The sequence below is a fragment of the Salmo trutta genome, chromosome 13 (assembly GCF_901001165.1).
Source record: "Salmo trutta chromosome 13, fSalTru1.1, whole genome shotgun sequence".
Taxonomy (NCBI): Eukaryota; Metazoa; Chordata; class Actinopteri; order Salmoniformes; family Salmonidae; genus Salmo; species Salmo trutta.
In genome coordinates this window covers 4186167-4210863 of record NC_042969.1, presented here as the reverse complement: position 1 = coordinate 4210863, position 24697 = coordinate 4186167, and the positions used below count along the sequence as shown (strand labels likewise).

At 40.7% G+C, this 24697-nt stretch overlaps 1 protein-coding gene across 1 annotated transcript in view; it reads left to right on the top strand.

Moving 5' to 3' along the window:
* LOC115205087 (BTB/POZ domain-containing protein KCTD8-like) overlaps positions 1-20641 on the top strand; it is a 56654-nt gene extending 36013 nt beyond the window's left edge. Inside the window, exon 2 of the mRNA XM_029770678.1 lies at positions 19630-20641. Within this exon, the coding sequence (XP_029626538.1) occupies positions 19630-20129 (500 nt within the window). The 3' untranslated portion in view covers positions 20130-20641. The remainder of the gene's footprint in view (positions 1-19629) is intronic.
* The last annotated feature ends 4056 nt before the right edge of the window (positions 20642-24697 follow it).

The following is a 24697-nucleotide window of genomic DNA, read 5'->3' as shown; positions in this document are numbered from 1 at the left end:
GTTTAGGATCTTGAGCGTGGCTGAGGTGCACCCATGACCAGCTCGGAAACCAGATTGCATAGTGGAGAAGGTACGGTGGGATTCAAAATGGTTGGTGATATGTTTGTTAACTTGACTTTCAAAGATTTTAGAAAGGCAGGGCAGGATAGATATAAGTCTATAACAGTTTGGGTTTAGAGTGTCTCCCCCTTTGAAGAGGGGGATGACCGCGGCAGCTTTCCAATCTTTGGGGATCTCAGACGATACGAAAGAGAGATTGAACAGGCTAGTAAAAGAGGTTGCAAAAATTTTAGCGGATCATTTTAGAAAGAGGTTCCAGATTTTCTAGCCCAGCTGATTTGTAGGGATCCAGATTTTTTATCTCTTTCAGAACATCGGCTGTCTGGATTTGGGAGAAGCGGGAGGGGGGTTGGGTAAGTTGCTACAGGGGGTGTTGAGATGTTGACCGGGGGAGGGCTAGCCAGGTGAAAAGCATGGCCAGCCGTAGCAAAGTGCTTATTGAAATTATCAATAGATTTATCGGTGGTGACAATGTTTCCTATCCTCAGTGCAGTGGGCAAGTTGGTCAGAATGATATCTATGAGGGTGCCCATGGTTACGGATTTAGGGTTGTACATGGTGGGTCCCTTGATAATTTGTGTAAGATTGACGGGATCTAGCTTAGATTGTAGGACGGCCGGGGTGTTATCCTGCCAACAGCCAATGGCATCGCACGGCGCGAAATACAAAACCAACTAAAATACCACAATTCACTTTTCTCAAACAATCAACTATTTTACACCATTTTAAAGATAAGACTCTCGTTAATCTAACCACGTTGTCCGATTTCAAAAAGGCTTTACAGCGAAAGCAAAACATTAGATTATGTTAGGAGAGTGCCCAGCCAAAAATAATCACACAGCCATTTTCCAAGCAAGCATATATGTCACATAAACCCAAACCACAGCTAAATGCAGCACTAACCTTTGATGATCTTCATCAGATGACACTCCTAGGACATTATGTTATACAATATATGCATGTTTTGTTCAATCAAGTTCATATTTATATCAAAAAACAGCTTTTTACATTAGTATGTGATGTTCAGAACTAGCATTTCCACCGAAAACTTCCAGTGAATTTACTAAATTACTCATGATAAACGTTCACAAAATACATAACAATTATTTTAAGAATTATAGATACAGAACTCCTTTATGCAATCGCGGTGTCAGATTTTAAAATAGCTTTTCGGCGAAAGCACATTTTGCAATATTCTGAGTACATAGCCCGGCCATCACGGCTAGCTAATTTGACACCCACCAAGTTTGGCCCTCACCAAACTCAGATTTACTATAAGAAAAATTGGATTACCTTTGCTGTTCTTTGTCAGAATGCACTCCCAGGACTTCTACGTCAACAACAAATGTTGTTTTGGTTCCACATAATCAATAGTTATATTCAAATACCTCCGTTTTGTTCGTGCGTTTAGGGCAGTATCCGAAGGGTGACGCACGAGCGCATCTCATGACAAAAAATGTCAAAATATTCCATTACCGTACTTCGAAGCATGTCAACCGCTGTTTAAAATCAATTTTTATGCTATTTTTCTCGTAAAATAGCGATAATATTCCAACCGGGCGACGTTGTATTCATTCAAAGGCTGAAAGAAAAAAATTGAGAATTCACATGAACGCGCATCTCCAGTGTCACTGTTCCCAGCCTGACCACTCACAAAATCTCCTGCTGTTTTTCACCCAGAGACTGGAGAGACGTCGTTCCACTTTATGGCGCCTTCTGAGAGCCAATGGAAGCCTTAGAAAATGTCACGTTACAGCAGAGATGCTGTATTTTCGATAGAGATGCCACAGAAGGAGAACAAATTGTCAGACAGGGCACTTCCTGTATGGAATCTTCTCAGGTTTTGGCCTGCCATATGAGTTCTGTTATACTCACAGACACCATTCAAACAGTTTTAGAAACTTTAGAGTGTTTTCTATCCAAATCTACTAATGATATGCATATTCTAGTTTCTGGGCAAGAGTAGTAACCAGTTTAAATTGGGTACGTTTTTTATCCGGACGTGAAAATACTGCCTCCTAGCCCCAACAGGATAAGCATCCAGGAAAATGCTCATCCAGAGCCGCCATAAGCAAACAGGAAATGCTAATCCCCCGTTCCTTGTGGACAGGGACTTTAACACAGCATGCACTGACCAACTGGCAAGTGTCTTCACTGACATTTTCAACCTCTCCCTGTGTGAGTCTGTAATACCAACATGTTTCAAGCAGACCACAATAGTCCCGGTGCCCAAGAACACTAATGTAACCCGCCTAAATGACTACTGACACATAGCACTCATGTCTGTAGCCATGAAGTGCTTTGAAAGGATGGTCATGGCTCACATCAACACCATTATCCCAGAAACACTAGAACCACTTCAATATTCATAATGCCCCAACAGATCCACAAATGATTCAATCTCTATATCACTCCACACTGCCCTTTCACACCTGGACAAAAGGAACACCTATGTGAGAATACTATTTATTGACTACAGCTCAGCAGTCAACACCATAGTGCCCTCAAAGCTCATCACTAAGCTAAGGACCCTGGAACTAAACACGTCCCTCTGCAACTGGATCCTGGACTTCCTGACGGGCCGCCCCCTGGTGGTAAGGGTAGGTAACAACACATCCGCCACGCTGATCCTCAACACGGGGGCCACTCAGGGGTGTGTGTTCAGCCCCCTGCTGTACTCCCTGTTCCCTCATGACTGCACGGCCAGGCACGACTTCAACACCGTCATTAAGTTTTCCAATGACACAAGAGTCGTAGGCCTGATCACCGACAGCCATGAGACAGCGTATAGGGAGGTCAGAGACCTGACCATGTGGTGCAAGGACAACAACCTCTCCCTCAACGTGATCAAGACAAAGGAGTAAATTGTGGACTACAGGAAAAGGTGGACTGAGCACGCCCCCATTATCATTGACTGGGCTGTAGTGGAGCAGGTTGAGAGCGTCAAGTTCCTTGGCGTCCACATCACCAACAAACTAACATTGTCCAAGCACACCAAGACAGTCGTGAAGAGGGCATGACAAAACCTAATCCCCCTCAGAAGACTGAAAAGATTTTGCATGGGTCCTCAGATCCTCAAAAGTTTTTAGAGCTGCACCATCGAGATTATCCTGACGGGTTGCATCACTGCCTGGTATGGCAACTGCTCGGCCTCCGACCGCAAGGCACTATAGACGGTAGACCGTACGGCCCAGTACATCACCGGTGCCAAGCTTCCTGCCATCCAGGACCTCTATACCAGGTGGTGTCAGAGGAAGGCCCTAAAAATTGTCAAAGACTCCAGCCACCCTGGTCATAGACTGTTCTCTCTGCTACCGCATGGCAAGCGATACCGTAGCGCCAAGTCTAGGTCCAAGAGGCTTCTAAACAGCTTCTACCCCTAAGCCATAAGACTCCTGAACATCTAATCAAATGGCTACCCAGACTATTTGCATTGCCCCCCCCTTCTACGCCGCTGCTCTCTGTTATTATCTTTGCATAGTCACTTTAATAACTCTACCTACATGTACATATTACCTCAATACCAGTGCCCCCTGTATAAAGCCTCGCTATTGTTATTTTACTGCTGCTCTTTAATTACTTACTTTTATCTCTACTTTTTTTGTTGGTATTTCCATAAAACTGCATTGTTGGTTAAGAGCTTGTAAGTAAGCATTTCACTGTAAGGTCTACTGTTGTATTTGATGCATGTGACAAATAAAATTTTATTTGACTCACCTCCACCAGTCAAACAAGGAGAATGGTCTAATGCCTCCCATCAAAAAGAGAGCTGGTCCAAGCAAGCACAGCTTACACCTGAAGCATGAGGACTTTAGGCGAGTAGTGAACTTCATCAACAGCTACACAGAGGATAGTGCAATAGTGTTATAAGGACGCCACACAGGACACAAACACTTTGGTGGAAAGCTGCTGCCATCCCATGTGACAAAAGCAGCAGTGTGGCGTCTCTACAAGGAATCGATGACAACACTTGGTATGTAAAGCATAAACAACACGTTTTCATTATTTAACTGACCAACATGACTGGCACTACTTTTATTGATCTCACATTATTTCTGTATTTTCCAGAGGTACGTGTAGTCGGGCTGTGTGTTATCATTTTAACTTCCAGTTTCCAAGATGATGTTTCTGTATGCAGTGCTGCTGCTCTGCACATGTGTAGGTAAGTGAAACTTACCTGATAATGATGCATTACAAAATGATATCACGTTTTACATTACATTTTCTTTTCATTAACTTATCTTAATGTTATTTTGTTGTTTGCAGGTGCACTATCCTTCTGAGCCTATGCAGCCAGGTCCCATCTACTTTTTAACTCCTCGCAGGTGTGGCTTGTTTGGTGTCTGCTGTGAAGGAATACCACAACAAGTCAACTACTTGATTGTGATAACTGCAGTGGCCAAAACAAGAACAATTTGGTGCTCTGGTATTGTGCCTGGCGGACCATGCACAAGCTCCACCACAGTCTGGACCTTCACTTCCTGATCGCAGGCCACACCAAGTTTGCCTCCGACTGATGCTTCAGCCTCATCAAGCAGCGCTTCAGAAAGACCAGAGTGAACACTTTGTCTGAGATTGCTGGTGTTGTGAAGGACAGCACTGTGACAGGGGTCAACATCCAACAGCTGAATGGACTGGAGGATGGTACAGTGCTGGTGGAAAGCTATGGCTGGCAACAACACCTGACTCTGTACTTTAGGCCACAGTTCAAGCAGTACCAGCACTTCAGGTGAATATCATTTTCATTGCATTGTATGAGGTTATTCTTCTTATCTAAACTTGGGAGGTGAATTGATGTTGTGCAAGGTTGTAATGTCTTATTTTTTTGTTATTTCCTGTTTTACAGCTTCCATGCTCTGGAGCCTGGTGTTGTTGTTGCCACGGAGCGTTCAGACTCAGTCGGCACCAGGTTTCAGCTGTTGCGCAACGCTGACATCTTTCCTCCCATAGATGGTCTGCCTGTACAAGCACCACCTGGACTGGACACAGCTAGGCAAACGTATCTTTTTGAGAAGATCAGGGAGTCTTGCGACAAAGAGGCTATGGACATCACATGCCCTGCACCAAAGTCAAGGGCAGGACAGAAACAGGCTCTCAGAATATAGATTCCCTTGTTCGTGCGTGGTTCAGATGGACCATCAGCACTATCTGCAGTGCCTCTATTCACATGACTCTCTCCTAACACACACGCCATATGTTGCTGCTACTATTATTTATTTATCCTGCTGCTCAGCCACTTTACCCCTGACTGTATGCATATAACTACCTTGTCTATCAATATCGTTATTGATATTGTTCGTGTACATACTGTATATTTTATTTATATTGACATGATCTATTTCTGATATTGCTACGATGCAAGTAACCATTTGGCTGTACCGTTTACACCTTCTGTAGAGACCCATCCACTTGCAAGACAAATATTGATATATAAAATGAATACTGATATGTGTGGTCGTAACATGATTTTGTGACACACGACACAGACTCACTAAACACAAATGCTTTGTTTGTAAGTTATGTCTGAGTGTTGGAGTGTGCCCTTGGCTATCCGTCAATAAAAATAAATAAAAACAATTGGGTCATCTGGTTTAAGGAATTTGAATTTTGATACTTACTTCAGTATTTCTATTTTTGGCAACTTTTACTTCACTACATTCTGAAAGAAAATAATGTTCATGCTCTGGTCTTTTTCCATCTTGATTACTGTCTAGTAACATGGTCACGTTTTGCAAAGAAAGACCTAGCGAAGCTGCAGCTGGCTCAAAACAGAGCAGCATGCCTTGCCCTTAACTGCCGATACAGAACTAAGGTAAAGAACATGCATGCCAGTCTTTCCCAGTTAAGGGGCTGATGAGAGATGATCCACTTCTCTTCTTGTTTTTATGAGAAATGTTTGACGAAAATTCTAGATTGTCTGCATAATCAAATAACATTCAGCTCAGACACCCATACCCCATAAGACAACCCACCAGGGGTATCTTCACAGTCCCCAAGTCTAAAATGAATTTGTGGCAAAGCAGTTTTTTTATACTGAGCCATGATCGCATGGAACTCCCTTCAATCTCCAATTACTGAAGGCAAACAGCAAAATTACATTTAAAATCAGATTCAACTCATGTAACGGCGTGAGCTGTGAGGGGACACACGCATGCACATACACACTAACACATTATGCTTTAGTTGTATTGTTTATCATTTTTTTCTTGTATTGTTTGTATATTACATTTGTGTGACTTTCCTTGTCTATCAGTGTTTGGTTAATTGTCATGTTTTTTTTGTGGACCCCAGGAAAAGTAGCTGCTGCTTCGGCAAAAGCTAAAATGGGGATCTAAATAACAAACAATTTACAAATAAAATATTTCCCTGAGAACATTGTTTCTTTCCATCATCAAAAACAGGCAAAATATAGGTAGCCTAAACTGTTGTTCTGTGGTTGAAGAGAGAGAGAGGCAGAGAGCGAGGGAAAGAGAGAGACTAAACACTACTATGATGACATAGTGCACATAAATAACTTTTGCCAGTAAATTCCCATGTACCGAATAAAGAACACAAATTAAATGAGTTTCAATTGCATTTTCAACTCCACTGATGGTTGTGGAATTTTTTTGTTGTTGTGTTACAGTATATTGCAAATGTGTCCACTCTGGTCTTTGCACAGGCACTCTGGCCAACATTTCACAGATACAGTGCGGGTAGGATAGCCTACATGAATAGATTATGGACAAAAGATGACGATTCTTTTTATTTGTCAAAAGGCAGCCAAATATCGATCATAATGTCTCCAGAATAAGACCCGCGATATTTAATGGAAAGCAGTATCAATTACCTTGTGAAGTTCATCATCACTTATTTAATCTGTAGCCTAATAAACTGCCTTCTATACCAACAAGTCATAGTGAGGGGAACACAACATGTCATTGTTTGACTCCAAGTTGACTTCGATATGATGGTTATTATATTCATATTTATGCATAAGGGCATTTCCATCGCCATTTCTCACAATTCATTTTACAGACGGACAAAGATCCTACCTTGTCTTGCGTGTTTTGTCAACATTTGGAAAATTTGCTGTTTCATCAGGCCTGTCGTGAATTTTTTTTTATCCGACATGTACAGTTGAAGTCAGAAGTTTACATACACCTTCACAATTCCTAACATTTATTCCTAGTAAAAATTCCCTGTCTTAGTTGTGTTAGCATCCCCACTTTATTTTAAGAATGTGAAATGTCAGAATAATATTAGAGAGAATGATATATTTCAGCTTTTATTTCTTTCATCACATTCCCAGTGGGTCAGAAGTTTACATACACTCAATTAGTATTTGATAGCATTGCTTTTAAATTGTTTAACTTGGGTCAAACGTTTCGGGTAGCCTTCCACAAGCTTCCCACAATAAGTTGGGTGAATTTTGGCCCATTCCTCCTGACAAAGCTCGTGTAACTGAGTCAGGTTTGTAGGCCTCCTTCCACGCCTACACATTTTCTATAGAATTGAGGTCAGGGCTTTGTGATGGCCACTCCAATACCTTGACTTTGTTGTCCTTAAGCCATTTTGCAAGTATGCTTGGAGTCATTGTCTATTTGGAAGACCCATTCGCGACCAAACTTTAACTTCCTGACTGATGTCTTGAGATGTTGCTTCAATATATCCACGTAATTTTCATCCTCGTGATGCCATCTATTTTATGAAGTGCACCAGTCCCTTGTGCAGCAAAACACCCCCACAACATGATGCTGCCATACCTGTGCTTCACGGTTGAGATGGTGTTCTTCGGCTTGCAAGCCTCCCCCTTTTTATGGCCAAACAGTTCCATTTTTGTTTCATCAGACCAGAGGATATTTCTCAAAAAAGTACGATCTTTGTCCCCATGTGCAGTTGCAAACAGTAGTCTGGCTTTTTAATGGGGGTTTTGGAGCAGCGGCTTCTTCCTTGCTGAGTGGCCTTTAAGGTTATGTCGATACAGGACTCGTTTTACTGTGGATATAAATACTTTTGTACTCATTTCCTAAAGCATCTTCACAAGGTCCTTTGCTGTTGTTCTGGGATTGATTTTAACTTTTTGCACCAAAGTACGTTCATCTCTAGGAGACAGAACACGTCTCCTTCCTGTGCGGTATGATGGCTGCGTGGTCCCATGGTGTTTATACTTGCGTACTATTGTTTGTACAGATGAACGTGGTAACTTCAGGAGTTTAGAAATTGCTCCCAACAATGAACCAGACTTGTGGAGGTCTACAATTCTTTTTCTGGGGTCTTGGCTGATTTCTTTTGATTTTCCCATGATGTCAAGCAAAGAGGCACTGAGTTTGAAGGCAGGCCTTGAAATACATCCAAAGGTACACCTCCAATTGACTCAAATGATGTCAATTAGCCTTTCAGAAGCTTCTAAAGCCATGACCTAATTTTCTGGAATTTTCCAAGCTGTCTAAAGGCACAGTCAACTTAGTGTATGTGAACTTCTGACCCACTGGATTTGTGATACAGTGAATGATAAGTTAAATAATCTGTCTGTAAACAATTGTTGGAAAAAGTACTGTGTCATGCACATTAGATGTCCTAACCGACTTGCCAAAACTATAGTTTGTGAACAAGAAATTTGTGGAGTAGTTGAAAAACATGTTTTAATGACACCAACCTAAGTGTATGTAAACTTCCGACTTCAACTGCACTTTACTTGCACAAAGTTTGCATGGAAACCTGATTATAGTCCCAATGTTACCGGAGAAGGGCGGTGCCATCAGTGGTCCTAATTCAGCACTGACCAACCCCACCTGAGTAGCCTTTCCCTACTGTCCCTAGGGCTCAGTGATGTTCGTGTATCCCTGACAAAGACTCTCCCAGAGAATCGACCTGAAACATGAAGACTCAGCAGGGAATTATATGGGAGAGTGGTTAGAGGGAACTAGACCCTTTATAGGGAGGGTTGAGATTTGACTCAGTTCAATAGTAGATCGCCAGCTTGTCCTTGGATGTGAACAATTTAAGTTAAAATATGTAATTCGGTAACACTTTAAGTTAAGTTTCCACTATTACTATGTAACTACACAATAACTGTAGTAACAATATAGTAGTTATATGTGTTAGTATGTAACTACTTGGTAATAAGGTTTAAGCCCTATAAGTTATTACACAATTGGAACACGGAATGTGTAATTACACATCCACTTGCTGAAGGTTATTCCACATGTGTAATTACTGATGTTATTGCACATTTTCTTTTTCCACTATATAACTGTTTTGTAATTGCACATTTTAAAGACACTTGTGAATTACCATGTTAATAACTCAAACCAAAATCTGACATGTAACTACAAGGTGCCACTATCATCAAATTCACATGTAATACCTCTGTTGATAAATAGGCTAGGACCTAGTAACAACAATTTTAACAAGACACTCCCTGTCATTAACTTTCACCGACAATGATGAGACGTCATATAGGGAGGAGGTCAGAGATCCAACAGTGTGGTGCCAGGACAACAACCTCTCCCTCAATGTGAGCAAGACAAAGGAGATGATTGTGGACTACAGGAAAATGAGGGCCGAACAGGCCCCCATTAACATCGACGGGCTGTAATGGAGCACCTCGAGAGTTTCAAGTTCCTTGGTGTCCACATGACCAACGAACTATCTTGGTCCAAACACACCAAGACAGTTGTGAAGAGGGCACGACAACACCTTTTCCCCCTCAGGAGACTGAAAAGATTTGGCATGGATCCCCAGATCCTCAAAAGGTTCTAGAGGTGCATCATCGAGAACATCCTGACTGTTGCCTGGTATGGCAACTGCTTGGCATACCAGGCATACCAGGCGTGTGATAGAAAAAAATACATTTCTGTCCTACTAATGATGTGTTTTTATAGTCTCCACTCTAGCTTCCTACAGTTAGACTGGGTGTATGGTCAAGGAAAATGGGTTTTGCTAGAGATAGCTTGAGCTGACAATGACTTGGTGATAAAAACTAAAGCCGACATTCCATAGACAAAATGTGGTGCGTGTGACCCGAGATAGAGATAGCCTGGAAGAGATTAGAACAATCCCTTATTGTTCTAATCATCCTGGCATCTGGGAAACTAAGTCGGGGTCAGGTTGAAACGGCACCGGGTTCGGATGACCTCAGGATGACTAATGATGCCCCAATCTGCATGGGAGGGGTGGAACCAGCAATGACTAAGCATCTTTAATGTCAGCCATATAACAACTCTGCATTGTCTGTAAGGGTTAGGCTGCTCGGCCAAACAGTCTTATTGCAATAATTCATCAATATTAAATGAAGATGATTGTTTGAAGAAATGACAAAGTCTCTCTCAGTATGAATTTCCACGACAGGCGTTACAGAGGGTAGTGCGTACGGCTTCCTGCCATTCAGGACCTATAAACTAGGCGGTGTCAGAGGAAGGCCCAAAAAATTATCAAAGACTCCAGTCACCCAAATGATAGACTGTTCTCTCTGCTACTGCACGGCAAGCCGTACTGGAGTGCCTGTCTAGGCCCAAAAGGCTTCTTAACAGCTTCTACCCCCAATATATAAGAATGCTGAACAATTAATCAAATGGGGCCCACATACTCACTGTTTATTATCTATGTATAGTCACTTTACCCCTACCTACATGTACAAATTACCTCAACCAACCTGTACCCCCGCACATTGGTACCCGCATCCCCCTGTATATAGCCTTGTTAATATGTAATTACATTTTTTACTTTAGTTTATTTAGTAAATATTTCTTAACTCTATTTCTTGAACTGCATTGTTGGTTAAGGGCTTGTAAGTAAGCATTTCATGGTAAGGTCTACACATGTTGTATTCGGTGAATGTGACAAATAACATTTGATTTTATTTTCTATTTGTTTATTTCTATGTTTTGAGGTGGCTCAATGGCTATATCGAATCAATTGTCATACAAGAACAATGTAGTTACATAGGATATGCTTGTAATTATCATGTTTTACCATATATATATATATATATATATATATATATATATATATATATATATATATATATATATATATATATATATATATATATATATATATATATATATATATATATTACATCAATTTGGGCGGCAGCGTAGCCTAGTGGTTAGAGCATTGGACTAGTAACCGAAAGGTTGCAATATTGAATCCCCAAGCTGACAAGGTACAAATCTGTCATTCTGCCCCTGAACAAGGCAGTCCCCACTGTTCCTAGACCATCATTGAAAATAAGAATTTGTTCTTAACTGACTTGACTAGTTAAATAAAGGTACAATTTAAAAAACATTTTTTTTAAATGTGCAGTGCCTTCAGAAAGTATTCACACCTGTTGCCTTTTCCCATATTTTGTTGTGTTACAAGGTGGGATTAAAATGTATGTAATTGTTATTTTTTTCTCAACGATCTACACAAAATACTCTAATGTCAAAGTAGAAGAAACATTCTAACATTAGTAAGTCTCTCTTTGAGATTTGCTGGGTAAGTCTAAGAGCTTTGCACAACTGGATTGTATAACTTTTGTACATTATTCTTTTTTAAATTCTTCAAGCTCTGTCAAGTTGGTTGTTGATCCTTGCTAGACAGACATTTTCAAGTCTTGCCATAGATTTTGAAGCCGATTTAAGTCAAAACTGTAACTTGGCCACTCAGGAACGATCAATGTCTTGGTAAGCAACTCCTGAATGTGTCTCCCAGTGTCTGTTGGAAAGCAAACTGAACCAGATATTCCTTTAGGATTTGGCCTAAGCTTAGCTCTGTTCCATTTCTTTTTATCCTAAAAAACCCCTCCCTAGTCTTTGCCGATGACAAGCATACCCATAACATGATGCAGCCACCACCATGCTTGAAAATATGGAGCGTACTCTGTGATGTGTTGCGGTTGGATTTGCCCCGAACATAACACTTTGTATTTAGGACATAAAGTTAATTTATTTGGCACATTTTTTGCAGTTTTACTTTAGTGCCTTATTGCAAACAGGATGCATGCTTTGAAATATTTTAATTTTGTACAGGCTTCCTTCCTTACACTCTGTCATTTGGGTTAGTATTGAGTAACTACAATGTTGTTGATCCATCCTCAGTTTTCTCACAGCCATTAAACTCTGTACCTGTTTTAAAGTCACCATTGGCCTCATGGTGAAATACCTGAGCGGTTTCCTTCCTCTCCGGCAACTGACTTAGGAAGGACACCTGTATCTTTGTAGTGACTGAGTGAATTAATAGACCATCCACAGTGAAATTAATAACTTCACCATGCTCAAAGGGATATTCAAGGTCTGCTTTTTTTACCCATGCTAAAACAGGAAAGGGCCTTCCCAAACTGTTGCCACAAAGTTGGAAGCACAGAATCATCTAGAATGTTCTATGCTGTAGCGTTAAGATTTCCCTTCATTGGAACTAAGGGGCCTAGCCCGAACCAGGAAAAACAGCCCCAGACCATTATAGTTGGCACAATCCATTCGGGCAGGTAGCATTCTTCTGGCATCCGCCAAACCCAGATTCGTTCTTCGGACTGTCAGATGGCTTAACGCCCCAATAGGACCACAGCTTCTATCTCAAGGCCATCAGACTGTTAAACGGCCATCACTAACATTGAGTGGCTGCTGCCAACATACTGACTCAAATCTCTAGCCACTTTAATACTTAAAAATCGAATGTAATAAATGTATCACTAGTCACTTTAAACAATGCAACTTTACATAATGTTTACATACCCTACATTACTCATCTCATATGTATACACTGTACTCTATACCATCCACTGCATCTTGTCTATGCCGTTCGGCCATCACTCATCCATATATTGATATGTACATATTCTTATTCATTCCTTTACACTTGTGTGTAAAACATAGTTGTGAAATTGTTAAATTACTTGTTAGATATTACTGCATGGTCGGAACTAGAAGCACAAGCATTTTGCTACACTCGCATTAACATCTGCTAATCATGTGTATGTGACCAATAAAATTTGATTTGATTTGAAGCGTGATTCCTCACTCCAGAGAACATGTTTCCACTGCTCTACAGTCCAATGGCGGCAAACTTTAACCACTCCAGCCAATGCTTGGCATTGCGCCAGGTGACCTTAGGCTTGTGTGCAGCTGCTAGGCCATGGAAAGCTATTTCGTGAAACTCCCGATGAACAGTCCTTATGCCGATGCAGTTTGGAACTCTGTAATGAGTGTTGCAACCGAGGACAGACGATTTGTGAACTTGTGTGGCCTACCACTAAAAGCACTTACAGTTGACCGAGGCAGCTCTAACAAGGCAGAAATTTGATGAACTGACTTGTTGGAAAGGTGGCATCCTATGACGGTGCTACGTTGAAAGTCACTGAGCTCTTCAGTAAGGCCATTCTACTGCTAATGTTTGTCTATGGAGATTGCATGTCTGTGTACTTGATTTTATACACCTGTCTTAAACGGGTTTGGCTGAAATAGCCAAATCAACTAATTTGAAGGGGTGTCCACATACTTTTGTGTATGCGACTCACCACCTGGATTCGGTCTTATGTAGCAAAATGTGAAATGGTGTTTTTTACTATTGGATAAAAGTTGAGACTCAGCGCTACAAAAGGTATATCATACACTGCATTTGAGGAACAATGGGAAAGTACTTCTGCTTTGAAAGTTGATCAACTTGTAAACTCACTTTTGATAATATTGCCTTTGAATGTTTTGGTATCTAGTGAAGAGCTCTTCTTTGTCTACACCCATTTTACCTCTTTTCAGAACTTCCGTTTTAGGCAGCTATAGAAAGACTAACAAATAGAAAAAAAAGAAGAAAAATATTGTCAAGAAAAAATGGTGTGTATAGATATTTACAAAAAATAAGGTGGCGGTTCTGTCTGGCATTTAAGTGTTGACAGCCAGTAGACACAATGTTTATAAGGCAACGTCTTTAAATAGCGACGCATTATTTTCTGTTGGTTGTGAGCAAACTTGTCCAACAAAAATATAGGATATATTTGTTGTCTTAATGGGGAAGATGTTACAGGCTTAGATTTTTCCATATATATTTTGAGGTTGGATGTTAGGTATCACCTCGTTTGTCAATTGGCGTCATCTCGTTGGTTGGAAGGTGTTTCACCTGTGCTGGTCCAGGTGATATTTAAGAGTGGCTGGCCCAGTGCTCCAGTTGTCTTGAGAGATGATGAGGAATAACACCTTTAGTTGGCACTCCCTATTTCAGTTCTAGACAAACAATCCTTTATCTGATCATCCCTGTTTTTGTGGTTTTTCTTCACTTTTTGTATTTCTTCCTGTTTTTTAAGTTTGGTGTGGGTTTTTCTTTTGTTTGACTCTTCTTGGGAAAATTTAGTGGGTGCTCATGGTGGGGTTCTTTTAGGTCCCAGTTGTTTTTGCTAGTCAACTTTCAATGGACACCCCTATGAGTGGGATCAGTTTGTGGAACCATTCAACTAATCTTCAAACCATCGTATTCTACTACTCTCTTCACCCCACTGAGAACCATCGATACAGCTGGCTAGCCTATCTTCAAAGAATCATCTTCCTGAGCGAGGGGAAGCAGAGTGACATTTGTAGTTCTGTTCAGGACTACACGACGGGTCACCGGTTGCTGGGCGAAGGCAGTTGAGAACAACAGTAGAAGAGACAGGTGAGGACCCCTTTTGGACAACCAAACCCCTTTCGAAGAAGGCTTGGTTCCGACAGAGATACCCAAGGCATTTACACGTACACTGCCTTTCAAAAGTCTTCATCCCTGTAACGGCTGTCGTGAGAGAGAGTAGACCAAGGTGCAGCGGAGTTAGTGTTCATCATTGAATATTTAATAGCAGAAAGAACACTATACAAAAATAAGAAAACTGACAGCCAAACAGTCCTGTCAGGTGCAAACACTAACAGAAACAATTACCCACAAAACCCAAAGGAAAAACATGCTCCTTATGTGTGACTCCCAATCAGCAACAACGAACTTCAGCTGTGCCTGATTGGGAGCCACACACGGCCCAAAACAAAGAAATACAAAAAACCTAGAAAACGAACATAGAACGCCCACCCAATGTAACACCCTGGCCTAACCAAAATAAAGAACAAAAAACCCCTCTCTATGGCCAGGGCGTTACAATCCCACTTGGCATTTTTACTATTTTGTTGCATTACAACCTGTAATTTAAATTGATTTTTATTTGGATTTTATGTAATGGACATACCCAAAATAGTCCAAATTGGTGAAGTGAAATGAAAAAAAGTAACTTGCTTCATAAAATTCTAAACAATTTAAAATGGAAAAGTGGTGCGTGCATATGTATTCACCCCCTTTGCTATGAAACCCCTAAATAAGATCTGGTGCAACTAATTACCTTCAGAAATCACATAATAAGTTAAATAAAGTCCACCTGTGTGCAATCTAAGTTTCACATGATCTGTCATGTTCTCAGTATATGTACACCTGTTCTGAAAGGCCCCAGAGTCTGCAACCCCACTAAGCAAGTGTGCACCACCAAGCAAGCGGCACCATGAAGACCAGAGAGCTCTCCAAACTGGTCAGGGACAAAGTTGTGGAGAAGTACAGATCAGGGTTGGGTTATAAAAAAATATCTGAAACTCCCAAGGAGCACCATTAAATCCATTATTAAAAAATGGAAAGAATATGTCACCACAACAAACCTGCCAAGAGAGGGCTGCCCACCCAAACTCAAATCAAATCAAATTTATTTGTCACATACACATGGTTAGCAGGTGTTAATGCAAGTGTAGAGAAATGCTTGTGCTTCTAGTTCCGACCATGCAGTAATATCTAACAAGTAATATAACCTAACAATTCCACAACAACTACCTTGTACACACAAGTGTAAAGGAATGAATACGAATATGTACATAAAAATATATAAATGAGTGATGGCCGAACGGCATAGGCAAGATGCAGTAGATGGTATGGATTACAGTATATACATATGAGATGAGTAATGTAGGGTATGAAAACATATAAAGCGGCATTGTTTAATGTGGCTAGTGATACATTACATCAGGGTGGCAAGATTCAGTAGATGGTATAGAGTACAGTATATACATATGAGATGAGTTTGTAAAAGTTTGTGAGTGTTTTTGGTGACAAGTCAAATTTCTTCAGTCTCCTGAGGTGGAAGAGGCGCTGCTGCGCCTTCACCATGCTGTCTGTGTGGGTGGACCATTTCAGTTTGTCCGTGATGTGGACGCCGAGGAACTTAAAACTGGTTGATCAGGCAAGGAGGGCATTAATAATCAGAGAAGAAAAAAGAGACCAAAGATAACCTTGAAGGAACTGCAAAGCTCCACAGTGGAGATTGGAATATCTGTCCACAGGACCACTTTAAGCCGTACACTCCACAGAGCTGGGCTTTACGGAAAAGTGGCCAGAAAAATGCTTGAAGAAGAAAAAAATAAGCAAACAGTGTTCGCCAAAAGGCATGTGGGAGACTCCCCAAACATATGGAAGAAGGTACTCTGGTCAGATGAGACTAAAATGTGCTTTTTGGCCATCAAGAAAACGCTATGACTGGCGCAAACCCAACACCTCTCATTACCCCGAGAACACCATGCTGTGGGGATGTTTTTCTTCGGTAGGGACTGGGAAACTGGTCAGAGTTGAAGGAATGATGGATGGTGCTAAATACAGGGAAATTCTTGAGGGAAACCTGTTTCAGTTTTCCAGAGATTTGAGACTGGGACAGAGGTTCACCTTCCAGCAGGACAATGACCGTAAGCATACTGCTAAAGCAAAACTCGAAAGGGTTTAAGGGGAAACATTTAAATGTCTTGCAATGGCCAAGTCAAGGCTCAGACCTCAATCCAAATGAGAATCTGTGCTATACTTTAAAGATTGCTGTACACCAGCGGAACCCATCCAACTTGAAGGAGCTGGAGCAGTTTTCCCTTGAAGAATGGGCAAAAATCCCAATGGCTTGATGTGCCAAGCTTATAGAGACATACCCCAAGAGACTTGTAGCTGTAAATGCTGCAGAAGGTGGCTCTAGAAAGTATAGACTTGGGGTGAATAGTTATGCATGCTCAGGTTTTCATTTTTTATATCTTATTTCTTGTTTGTTTCACAATAACAAATATGTTGCATCTTCAAAGTGGGAGGCATGTTGTGTAAATCAAATAATACAAAAAAATCTAATTTAATTCCAGGTTGTAAGGCAACAAAATAGGAAAAATGCCAAGGGGGTAAATTCTTTCGCAAGCCACTATAAATACATTCATGATTTCTTACTCCAAATGGGCGGCAGTTTGTGTGCAAAGTATGAGATTACTGTGAGAGTAATTTCTAAATGTACCAAAGTATTATGTCTCTGCCCCCCTCTCTCTCTCCATCTCCTTTGTAACAAGCTGCCATATTGTCAGTCCGCTAGGGCCTGTTTTAATGTATTACCTGTGTTACCATTTAGTTATTTAGTAAATAAATAATTAAACCAATTTGTGTAGTACTGAGTCAAGTAAGGCTGGGGTTTTTGCAGATGCAGGAGGTTTTGACTGTTCAGAATGATATGATACAAGGTTATAATTAATACGTTGACTGTTTTATGGATGTGATAGGTAAAGACCTTTAGACTTTAATTCGGGAAACGGTAACTCTTTAAACAACGGCTCTTGTGCTGCCCCAAATCCTAATGAGTAAATTGTTACATGATTAATTTAATCGGGTAACAATTAAACATAGTTAGTTGACTAAATAAATAGCAGTCATCAGATTAATGAAAGTAAAGTCACGACAGTAGCCAGTATGTAAAACAATCGCATATAAAAAATATACGTAAGTGAACCCTTTCATCAAAATAGCCGCTATCCACTAACACTACAACTACTGCCCATGCACACATTCTTATTCTGAAAACTGGAAAGAATCTACCTGTGTAGTCTACCTGCTATTAATTATAGTCACCCAAACCATTCTGCAATTTCATTTGACTCTGCTGATAAAGCTATGTTGACACTCTTCTTTTAATGCTGCAATGTGGTTTCGATTGAGTCGCGTCCCTAAGACTTATTGAGATAGGGTGCCAAGAACCATCCCACACAAAAGCACATTGATGAATGCCTTTGTCTCAGTGAGGTAGTAAACCTTGGATGGCACACTTTCCCTATGGACCCTGGTCAAAGGTAGTGCACTACAGTATATAGAGAATAGGGAGCCACATATGACATGCCTTTGTCAATCCAGATGAAAAAAGGAGAAAAACTCAATGATAGGGCCTTACTCCTTGTATGATATGCTATTTATCTAATGGAGTCACATTTTCTCCTCTGATGTACTGGCTCCCTAACTCTAAAGTCCCTCTATTAGCTTGACTTTAGTTGTCTAAGCATTGAGAATAGCAAGTTATTCATGCTCTATTTTCAAATCAAATGGGAGACAGTCGGACAGAACATTCTCAGTTTTTTTTAAAGACCCAGGGAACGTTCTAAATTGGTTTGATTTCTACTGACCCTCTGCAGTCTATTGCATTATTTTTTCTATTCGTACCACTGAGTGTAGAGAAAGCCGGAAAAATGAAACCTGGCACTGATTTGATTCAACTTAAAAAATTGCTGTGTGGGGGGGAGAAGCAATAGAGATACAGGATGTGTGTGCGCACGAGCGTGTGTGTCAGAGATAACGAGATCTGTCTCTATCACTACTGTAAATCCCAGAGGTAGAAACATCTCTGTCCACACAAAGGAACTGCATTGTGGGATGAGTAATCTAGGATCTACATATGTAATTGGTTTCTGTGGTGGATGCAGTCATTGTGAATGATGTTTGGCGTCCTAGAGGTTTGGGCTGCTGTTGCTATTAGTGAGATAGTAAACCAAAGTGGAAGCCTTGAATTACAATGCCTTTGAGGTGCATCACTGATTTACAGCCTGCATGTGTTTGTAAATACAGGCATGCAGCGGCCCACCAAAAACCCAGGGCTGGCTGACATTTGAAAACCAGCCATATCAGCTATTGTGAATGTAGATAATTGTTGTGTTTTTGTTTATTCTGCACTGAGTAGGGGGGTGTAGAAGCATTTTTTTGATGACATTCATGTTTAATATTTCAATTAAATGTTATGGGCAAGTTGTAGAATCGACATAATGGAAATTATGCCTCTAGTTCTGATTTTACAAAACCAGGGGTCAGATTCAACCAAACTCATTCTACAAAAAACCCGAGCTGTGGAATATTGCAAAATACTAATGCTGCAAAAAGGCACCATTTCACTTGAATCAAAATGAGTTATTTGTAAACATGCGCATATTGTCTTTATGCAGATTTCAGAATATTTACATGAAAATCTGTAGCCAATTGAATGGAACCCAAGCTACTGACAAGGATGTTATGCTGGGTGTTGAGATGCGTTAGCCTTCATACTGTAACCAGAGAGAGAGAGAGTGAGAGCGTGAGTGAGAGAGTAATCTATCACAACTGATTCAACTGGTCAACTAATCACCAAGATGAATTAGGTGTGCTTGTACTGTAACATAAAATAAGTTGAATGGCTGTGGCACTGAAGGAGAAATTTGGGGAAAATGGCAGCATGACATACACAGGTGCTCCCTACTCCAATTGTCTCAACATGTGACTGACCTTGTCTCTCTGCTGTGTGTTCGACAGGGCCGGCATCAAAGATCGTCTCCCCCAAACAGGACTGTGAGGAGCACCAGAAGGACAAACTGGGCACCGACAAGGGCAGCGAGAGCGGCACCTCCCTCAACGAACTCTCCACCTCCAGCTCCGAGACCCACTCTGAGGCCACCTCGCCTCAGGACGGTCCCAACTTGGGTGGGGGAGGCGGCGGGGGATCCATGGCCCCCTGCGGAGCCCTCCAGTCTGTCTCCCGGCAGCCCAGCACCCTCACCCTGGGGCGGCCCTCCAAGAAGGGCTCGTCAGTGCAGTGGATGCAGCTGCCGAATAAGCGACGCAACAGCGAGCTCTTCCAGTCGCTGATGGGGCGCGAGGGCGGCCTGAGCAGGAAGAAGAACACGGAGAGACCCAGCGCAGAGGAAGAGATGAAGCAGTGCATACAGGACTTTAACAACATCAAAATCCCACAGGCTTTCCCCGAGCGCAAGCGGCAGTGGCAGTCCGAACTACTCCAAAAGTACGGTCTATAGGGACCCTTTTCTATCACCATGCCACATGCAGTAGTAATTTTAATTTGGATTCCCCCCCATTTGGCTGGTTTTAAGTGCTTGATTCATTCTAAAATGTCTTCCAGTTCAAATGAACTTAAAAGGATGATAAACCAACTTTTTGTGAGGGGGGGCACAAGGTTAGTAAGCACATGCATTTCTGGGGCACATGTTAAAAGAAGCACAGCAGAACTCCCCTTTACCGGTATGTTGTCTCTTCAATTCTAGATTGCATTGGAGATTACGTTCGAAACAATATGCCTATGTGAACAGTATATGACTACTTGACATTTAGTGGACAGTTTACAAGGTACACCACCCGTTTCACAAAAATGGTTTGCTCCTACAGACAGCGAGTCAGGCGGCTGTGGCATGCTATATAAAGCATGCAGACATGCAAAGAGGCATTCAGTTAGTGTTCGAAATTCTGCCACCCCCGTGCTTCACGGTTGGGAGGGTTTTCTTCGGCTTGCAAGCCTCCCCCTTTTTCCTCCAAATATAACGATGGTCATTATGGCCAAACAGTTCTATATTTGATTCATCAGACCAGAGGACATTTCTCCAAAAAGTACGATCTATGTCCCCCATGTGCAGTTGCAAACCGTAGTCTGGCTTTTTTACCCGGTACTAGATGGGTGTACCTAATAAACTGGTAACTGACAGTATATTTCCATTATTTGACACATTCAGTGTCAGTGGATTGAAATTGGTGTGAATGCAGATGACTGTTGTTAACAAATAAGAGAACATAGATAAACTGTATACCGCTAAAGACTTAATTTAAAGTACATTATTCTCTATGTAGATAATTAAGTGTTCAACATGTGAATTGTTTAAGAAGTTTGTAAATTCACATAGTGGAAAGAGTGGAAGATGTCCATTCAGGATCTACCATGGACGTCCTTTGTGTTTACTGTTGTTGTTCATGGTCAATATGTGAGTAATAACATTTATTGCTACTTTTTTTATTCTACAATAAAATATATCATGTTATGACACTTTTTAGTCCAGGACCAGGCTTAATCAGTGTCTGCGAAACCAGCTTTTTATGTATACATCTCTCGGTGCTGGGCTAAGAAAGAGGAAGACAATTTTCTTACAACGACTCATAGATAGAGGCTGGTTTTATCATATTTTACATCAGGATTTGAACCTTGGGAAAAGTTATCCAATCAAAAACAATGGTTGGAGCAGCACAGTTTTGGAAGTGTTTGTAGAGAACCACAGTAAATATGGTGTGCTGAAGACCAAGCCTTTGCTACAGTGTTAACCCCAAGCCGTCTTTCTGTTGCTCACCCAATAACTTTTATGAAAATCACTGAAAAATCGTATTATTCAGCAATGGAAGACTGTTTTTGTAAGTCCCTATTTGTTGAAAATCTTTTATCTAATAAAAGTGTTGCTTAACAAGGAAAAAGCTGCTGGCCATTTTCATGAGTTTCCTACTTCCCCAAAAACCTGAATTGGAGATCAGAAGTTTTTAACATCAGAAGAGGTTAACATGCCTTGATGCTCTGTTTTGAGGCAATGCACATTGTCAAGGCTATCTATTTTTGCTCTGCAGAGGTACATTAAGATCTGTGTATGATATCAGGTGGCCAGTATACGCCAGCTATTTTGGTAGTGTACAGCACATTTTCAAGGTGAGATGTTTTGTTTTAAAGGGATACCTTTTGTTTTAAAGACATTTAATGCATTCAATAAAATACGTTATAAACTAGAGGAACTACAAGATTTCCTTCAACACATTTTTCAGACATATTGTGTACAACCCAATTACGAATCCCTTACCATGAGCACATTGCACAAAGCAAAAACAAACCCGAGCTTAGTAAATTGAAGAAAACAACTCGCCAAATTGCTTTGACAGATGGAAAATGTGGTGGCAAATTACATGAACACTTTGACTGCTTTGCGTTTGCTCTTTGAATGAGAAGAAAATGAGCATCAGAGACTCTTAAAACATGCTTCACCGAGTTTAACCCTGTTTGACTAAATTGTCTCGATCCATGGTGCTGAAATGATCATGCAGTTAGTCTTAAATGAAATTGCTGTGTATCACAACGACATTTAGCAGGTGAAGTTCTCTTCTCCGCCAGGGACCAAACGTGTCAGAAAATGGAAATGTGAACAATGTTTTTAGATAATTGATTTTTTCACTGATAGTTGAAGCAAAACTGAAACTGTCTGATACGCTTAGAAACCAGTAATGAGGTAAGATTTCCTTTAAAAACAGCCTTGGTCTATCTCTTGCAATCAGGGCTCATCTACAAGAGGTCGATAAGAGGCCCCATTTGAATATATTTGAACGGAAAATAAAAGATGAAGATTTGCTGGCATTGTTAGCATTGTTTCCATGGTAATGCAGGAAAGTGGGTGGACTCTCCAAACATAATGACAGCCACCCACTCTGGGGTAGATCGTGCTGGTTGATGCATTCATAGGCAAGAATTTTACATTCTGAAGTCCATGTAAACTAACACAACAGTTATTATTTAACCACAGAAAGAAAATTACAGAGACATTATGAGTCTCTGTTGAATCCATTATCGCTGTGTGGGACTGCCAAGGCCATGCGCAAGTCCCAGTGAAATTTATTATCCTGCTTTTTGAAAATCTAGTTCTCACAGGGAATTTACTTTAGGAATTAGATCTGTCAATAGAGGATTGACCATTAGACAAGACCGAGAAGCCCTCTGAAATGTCTGACCGGTGCTGTTGGAAAAATCTCCCACATGTGCCCAGGTTAATGGCAATTCACCAATTTGCATAGTGCTGATCAATTAACCGAAATGTTGGTTTTGGGGGGGTTGTTAAACTAATTGACTGTCGGTTTTTTTTGGGAGCTCAATGTGCCATTTCTCAAATCTTGCAGGAGAAAAACTTAGTTAAGAACTATGTGGGACGCTGGACTGATTGGAAGTTGTAGTTTTCATTATTCAAATATTCAACCTAGATCAGAACAGAAACGTGGTAATTAACTACAATGAAAGCCAGAATATGGGTTTGCGCTCAGGTTAGAATGGAAGGTGGCTGGTGCATAGGAGAAAAATATATGTGGAGTTCAAAAAGTACTCACACTCAAAACCATGAAAAGGAATACCCCAAGGAGGCCTAGATGCAAAAAATAATGTCATTAATTTAATCCATGCTCAAAAAAATACAGAAAGTGCAAGGTGCTATAAAACAAAAATGGAGGATATGTTTCGGGCTCATCAGTGCTGTGAAGGGACTGCTGGTGCCTGTAGACAACATTACAAGAAACATGCAACAATGTCCAATTCCTTATTAAGCCTTCCAATTCCTCATTAAAAACTCTACACCCCGTAGGGCTTAATGAGGAATTGGACCTTACATGTTTTTTGTAATGTTGTCTACATGCACAAGCAGTGCCTCCCCCAGCACTCTGAGCTTTTACATTAATAAGTCCTTTTTTTATTAATATGCAGTTGAATTTCTCTTAATTCAACTACATTATGTAAACACTTTCATTGAATACACAACTTATTATAAACACCGTTTTCCTTATTAAATCTTAGCTTGAGGGCAGAAATATCTTTCCATATTTTGAGGATGGAATTGTTTAAGTAAAGTACCAATGCAGCCGTTTTTATCTCATCATCAAATCATTTCTGGGTAAAAATTAAGTACCTTACTGTGATTGTTTTCAATAAAAAAAGAAATAAATAAGAAAAAATAGCTTCTTAGCAAAAACCAATTTCTCATGCAATAATTTTGCTAGGACTGTCAGTGGTTTGAGTTGGGAGGGGAAAACTGAAAATGAGCTGTTATTGGCAGAGTTTTGGAACTCTCTTTCTTATTGGTCTATTAACTAATTTACCACATGGTGATGTCACCATCGAAGGCCATAACTCCCTCCCACCAAAACAGGCTGAAATTTCAGTTGTTCTTTTCAAACATCTTTTACACTATAAGGCATTTTCATAATTTTCACAATTGCACATTATTATTCCAACCTCATAGTGGAAATATTTATAAAACACAGGAAAATCACATTTTTGACTGCACTGGACCAGACATGCCACATCGGGTGTTCAACAGATAACTTGAGAATGACTCATGCAGCTCCCTCCTTCACACGCTGATGTTGGACTTTTCGCATGGATCAGTCACAAAAATCTGTTGGACGATCGGAAGTCTGCCTTGGGGCAAAATGTCACCAATACTGTATGGGCATGATTGTTACAACAAACCATAATATAAAACCATAACCCAAACCGATAGATCTTTCCTCATTTAGTTTGGAGTGATTATTTTGTACAATTAGCTCAGCCAACCACTCTACTGAAAAAAAAGATCAAATAGATTTGGAACAACAAGGAAATTAAAATGTTCATATCTCGTTTGACTTGGCCTCAGTGTGGACATCAAAGAGCGTACGTGCACCTGCCAAATGAGACCGCAGTACATTAAAATGGATCGATTTTGATGTTACATATATGCATATTTTAAAAAAAGCACAGGAAAATGAGCTGATCTTCAGAAACCTGAAGGTTTTACCTCAGTCGCCGCTTGAAATACATGACTTC